The sequence below is a fragment of the Populus euphratica genome, unplaced genomic scaffold (assembly GCF_000495115.2).
Source record: "Populus euphratica unplaced genomic scaffold, PopEup_1.0 scaffold2.1, whole genome shotgun sequence".
Taxonomy (NCBI): Eukaryota; Viridiplantae; Streptophyta; class Magnoliopsida; order Malpighiales; family Salicaceae; genus Populus; species Populus euphratica.
Window position 1 is genome coordinate 7717206 of NW_011499846.1, and position 6000 is coordinate 7723205.

Genomic DNA, 6000 nt, shown 5'->3' on the forward strand with positions numbered 1-6000 from the left:
AATTCCTTTATGAAACTATTTGATATAAAAAAAATAATTGTGTTAATGATCAAAATCATTGCCAACGATAACTTTTATCTCAACACTAGAATCTGATAGCCCTTATCTTTTTTTAAAAAAAATAACTGAAAAATAAAAAAAATAAAATTTGATATTAAAATTGAATTTTCTAAAATTAATGGTACTGATCACCTAATAACTAAAAATACAAAGAACTAAAATAAACTTTTTAAATAATTTTCAAAGCCACTATCTAGTTTACTTGCTTTTTTTTTTACTTTAGTTCTATGTTTTTCAACTCAACTTTCCCTCTTATTTTACTTGTTTTTTTCTCACTTTAGTCCTATGTCTTTCAACTCAACTTTCCCTCTCAAAAGAATATATAATGATTGCTAATTTGGGCTCAAAATGGATGAATTGTGCAAAATAAAAGTTCAAAGTTTAAATTAATTTTTTTTTAAATTTATTATTTAAATTCATAAGAGAATGAATAGTAAGTGAGGTTACATTAAAACCATGACCTTTTTAGTTTCTTTTAATGTGAAATTTATTTTTCAAGAGTCTCTGTTGAACCTCGGTAACAAATCATTAAACAAACAGGAGACAGGTTGTAGCTCTGATACATTCCTCAAGGCCAACTTCAGGACGGCCTTGAAGCATGGGGACATAACACGGGCTAGGGACTCCATTGATAGCAGAATGCCATTCTTAGCAGTGCAGAACGAATTGTGTAAAATCGTAAATCACTCGCAATTAGCAAAATCAGGCAAATGAAGCAGTCATTTCCAATAAAAGTGGAGCACATGAACACCTAGAGCAATTAATTCCTCTTTAATTTTTGCTTCTATTGCAGTTCTCAGTGACAATTCTTAAGAAGCAGGGGCAATTTTAGCTTAGATGGGCAAAATCTTACTAATTTGTATGCTACTCCGCAACAAGGGATAAAAAACAAAATCCTTGGCAAGCTTTCAGATTTTCTATATAATGCCATGTTACAATTTGAAGAACTCAGGACGTGAAAGAAATTAATTTCTACACCCTAGCCAAGAACTTCCTCGATCCTTTTCTTCTGGTCTTCAGTTAGTGATGTGGGGAAAAGAACCTCAAACGTGACATAAAGATTACCCTTCTTTGTGCTGAAATGCAAAGGCATTCCCTCCCCCTTGAACCTTCTTACTTCTTTGGGTTTGGTGATTCCCTGAACACAATTTACATGTCATTGTCGCTTCATAACCTTCTCATGCACGGAATCAAATAAATAAACACTGAAAAAAGCCCTAAAGAATAAGTGCAGCTTACCTTCGAGCTAATGTCCACCAAATGCTCATCTAGATGCTCAATGTTCTTCTCAAAACCAACAAGCGCTTGAAACTGGTGAAAAATAAAGGTTAAAAAAAATCAACTCCACATTAAAAGCAGAAATTGTGTCTCATAACCTTTAAAGCAAATGAGAAAAAGGGCGGAAAATTTACCAGTGTTATGGTGACAGTTGTATGCAAGTCATTGCCTTCTCTTCTGAAGATGTCATGTGGTGCTGTACGAATTCGGAACTGCCAAAGGCATGATAAATTATTTATTTTTTGTTTTTCTCGCAAAAACAAAATAGCAGTGGTAATAAAACCGTATCACAAGTGTAGTTAAAACTAACCTTCAAATCTCCAGGTTCTCCATCAATTATAGGCTCACCATCTTCATAGAAAACCACCTCCTGTAGAATGCACGGTAACATTATGCTAAAAATGCTAGACAATACCACAAATAAGGATGCCACACAACCATACCAAATAATAAGTGCTATTTCTGCTGTAAATTATTTTGGAAAAACCAAAAGGCTCCACGATTTATAATATAAATTCCATAGGGTCAAAACCAAACATTTGATACTAGATTTTAATAATTAATAAAAAATATGGCAAGGAACATAATTGCAGATCTAACAACGAAAATTGTAGTTTGCCAACCAAATCATGAGTATAATTTTCCATAGATTTTGAAATTGCATAGCATATGACATGTAGATAAACAGTTCCGGGCACTATGATAAATCTGCAGATTGTTCACAAGTGAAGTGCATTTTCACATGGCAAGTAGGACAATGGCACATGGTCCCACCATTCCATGTTTGATCACATTCCAAACAACAGTTGAGAGTTGTAATTGCTTATCATTGTCATCCAAATAGGCAAAGCATTTAAGGAAGTTAAAAAACTGCAGATATGAAAGCACAAAAACAAGAAGCCTTTTTTAAAATCTAACTAAAACAGAATATGAATAGCCAAAACAAAGGACCGATTAAAGGCTCATTGCAAGCAGCTTGTAGCTAAGACTTCCATTAGTAATTTCGAGCGAAGGACCCTTTACTATCACCATATACACAGCTTTCATAAGTGATAGGCAAAAAGCATTTGCCAAAGGAAAGAGAAGAAGTCAATGACGACTTTCATATGGATGCAGCAAAGGAAAAAAAAAAGTACGTCCAAAAGTAATCTTCAAAAATCTTAAACATAATGGTGCAAAGAGCTTACTTGTCCATCTTGCATGCCTTTCTCAATATCAACTGTGACAAAATATCCCTCCCTTTCATATTTGACATTTTGACATTGCTCACAGACCTGGAAAAAAAAAATAGAAAATGTAATAAAGCTAAAGAGTAACCTTGTAGTGCTGAAGTTGGCACAATGATGGACATTTGAACTTACAAGGGGTCAATATACTCTCACTACTACATTACTTATAATTGAGAGCAAGATTCACTGGAACTTCCATAACAGGATTGTTAAGCCATATTATACCTGCTCTGTCATCTGCTGAAACATGCCAGGACCAATTTGCTTGTGGTAAACTTCATTTCTGCAGTTGCAGCGTCTTTTGCCAGGGGCTGGCTTAATAACATTTTTTTCCCTCCAGACCTGATGAGTAAAAAAACAGTCAGGCTCGATAGCAAACCAAACCAAAATCTTATTTCAATAAATTCCTATTTTCTTCACATGTTATTGAACATGTAATGTTGGGTACCATGTACATATTTACACCTGCATGTTTGACCCATTATATCATCTTTTACCTGCTAGCTTCTGAGAAAAACACAGGACACCAACAAGATAATACAACTGCCACAACTTAAAGTTAATTCTGGCTCCTCCTAACTATGTTTGTACAACAACATTCCTATGTCACAAATTCATTAAGAGAAGTGCTAGCATCAGCCAGGACTGTCGCACTTAAACTGTGCATGCAATATAGACTACTCACATCAGCATGTTAAACTAGCCATATGTGTATTGCAGGAAAGGTCCAGAACATGCATCAATCACCACTAATGCTAACAGTCCCCGTACACTAAAAAACAAGCAAGCAAAAAAACCAACTAAGTCTGGCAGCATGATTTGTAATGTAAGAAAGACTCTAGTGCTTTTCTTCTGCCGCTACATTTTCTTATGTTTTACCAAACATATCATAAAATCCTAAGTTTGGTAACATATAATGTAATGTAAAGGATCCTTCTTTGACTACATTTGCTTACATAGCATATTGACAATGTTCTGAAAATGCGTAGAGGGTATGGAATTTATCTCAAAGACTGCTGCTTAAGTTTGTAATTTGATAGTTACTAGCTCAACTCAATGCAACTAAGCCTTATCCCATTGAAATAACATTGCATCTACACGCAACTTCCCATAAGAAAGGCTAAAAGCAAACGCAATCTATTGCATCACATACGGTTTACAGGAATCCAAAAGGAATTGTTCATCCTGCACCAACTGAATTCAATTTCTATAACAAGAATGGTCGGTTACAGATTTGAATTTAAATGTCCTCCTCACCTTCAGTGAACCACCCATATACAGGTCTTCCAGTGTTGCATCCAATTCTACAATTACATCATCACCCCTCACGATTTTCTCTTCCTCTTCCATCGAGCCTCCACCAAAAAATCTTAAAGAACCATTTGGTCAGCAACATGAGGTTATGAAATTAGGATTTAAAAAGGGAAAAAATGATGGTTAGGCACATACAAATGTTCAACACAACCAAATTCTTACATTAGCAGGAATGTTGTTATCCACTAAAGGTCAAGTGAAATGCAATTTATGTATGCATAATAGACCCACTAACTTCAAAGACAAACATTCAGTACTAATACTCTCCACTTATGCACGAGTCTGACAGTAGCCCTTGGATCTGGGACAGCAAGAGCTGATCAGCACAGCTAAATAGCAGTCTATGCAGGCATTAAGCGGGGGCGAGCAATAGAGCATGCTACAGATTAGGGGTGTATTAAGAATAGACCAAAACGGAATCATTAAATCAGAGATCCTAACTCCATAACAAAACTAAAACGCAACACAATGTCTATTGAGTTGGTTTAAGCTGAACGAAATGCATAAGCTTCATACTTTTTTTGAGTTGAATACTACTTAAGAATAAACATCAAAGAAGAAATGAACAAGCAGAAATTGCATAATAAAAAAAATAAGAAAAAAGGAGAACATACTGGCTAAAAATGTCTTGAAAATTCATTCCTCCACCACCACCTCTGCCTCCACTGGCCATATGCTGCTTAAGTCCCTCCTCTCCATACCTATCGTAAATATTCCTCTTCTCACTATCCGATAACACCTCATACGCTGAGTATTTCATTTACCGACCCAAAAATCAATCAATTAATCAAAAAGCATAAAACATTAGTTCGCAAATTAATTAAAACAAGAAGAAGAAATACACCATTGTTAATCTCGGCAAAACGCAAATTAGCCTCTTCATTTCCCTGATTCTTATCAGGATGATACTTCAAAGCTAGCTTTCTATACGCTCTTTTGATCTGCTCGTCTGATGCACCTTTAGGCACTTGCAAAACTTCGTAATAGCTCTTCCTGCATCACCATTATTTATTAGATAAATTAACTCTGTAAAATAATATTTAAGCGTCAAGGAGTGAAAGATTGAGAGAGGCGCACCCTGCAATGGCGATGATAGCGTAGTATGATAGAGCCACGCATAATAACAATAAGAGCTTTGATCTTCCATGCTGATGCGCCATTTTTTAGATTACAAAATACCAGGAGGAGAGAATTGGTGGATCTCCCCGAAAATAATGAGCTCTAGGGTTTGTAATTGCCAGGCCTGTTAATGATTTATTCCAATGCTGAATGACTAGTCGTCTCTGAAACTCTCTCTCTCAAATTGTTAAAAGAATGATCTCTTGCTATAACGTTTGTGTTCCAAACTTCCAGGGAGAGTCTTAAACCCAGGCTGTCTGGAGTGGATGGAAGTATAACCAAAAACACAAGGCAGCGATGACTTGAATTTTTTTTTTTTTTTTTCTTTGGAACAAAACGATGACTTGACTTTGCGACGTGTTCTTTCTTCAAGCTAACCAATGAGAGGGGACTCTAAGTTATTCTGATCAATCATGTTATGCCACGTAATTATTTTGCTTTTCGTTCTGTTCCTTTGGTCACGGTGCAGCAACATCAAGTACAACAAACGCTTGGTGAGAGCTGATTGAAGGTTTAATTATAAACGACGTCGCAATTCTAGTTAAGAAATGCGTCACGGAAGTGGTGCCCAGATCCATAATGGCTTCAAGCCTTGGCCTGTTAACTGTTGGACTAACCATTATGGAACGAAAAGATAAGAGGAAAAAAAAGCAAGAATAAAACATACTGGCGTCGCTGAACTTGCTGCCCTGTCTATTATTTATAGGTTCAGGTTCATTTGTTTGGTGTAAAATATTTAGAAATTTTATTTTATTTTTTTCTCATAAAAATATTAGTTAATAAAAAAATATTTTACAATTAATTTTTAGACTTAATTTATTTATTTAAAAATATTTCTAACTCTTGAAATTCTAAAAATTATTTTATAAATAATAATTTTACAGTATCATTTAATTATTTCAATTTTCATCACCATCTTTTTTTTTATTACTTCTTTTTTCACCACAACCTCACTATCAATACAAATTTAATGAATTATAATAAATGATAGATAATAAGG

The 6000-nt window shown here is 34.8% G+C and overlaps 1 protein-coding gene across 1 annotated transcript; it reads right to left on the bottom strand.

Annotated features, from left to right (window-relative positions):
• Nucleotides 1–753: 753 nt before the first annotated feature.
• On the bottom strand, nucleotides 754–5313 carry LOC105137446 (dnaJ protein ERDJ3B-like). Its single transcript, XM_011043186.1, has 10 exons — nucleotides 4959–5313; nucleotides 4726–4874; nucleotides 4496–4628; nucleotides 3825–3936; nucleotides 2793–2909; nucleotides 2526–2612; nucleotides 1649–1708; nucleotides 1473–1550; nucleotides 1300–1371; nucleotides 754–1198 (listed from the first exon to the last, which is right to left on the bottom strand). Exons 1-10 carry the CDS (start codon nucleotides 5039–5041, stop codon nucleotides 1040–1042), a joined length of 1050 nt encoding a protein of 349 aa, XP_011041488.1. The 5' UTR covers nucleotides 5042–5313; the 3' UTR covers nucleotides 754–1039.
• Between the last annotated feature and the right edge of the window lie 687 nt (nucleotides 5314–6000).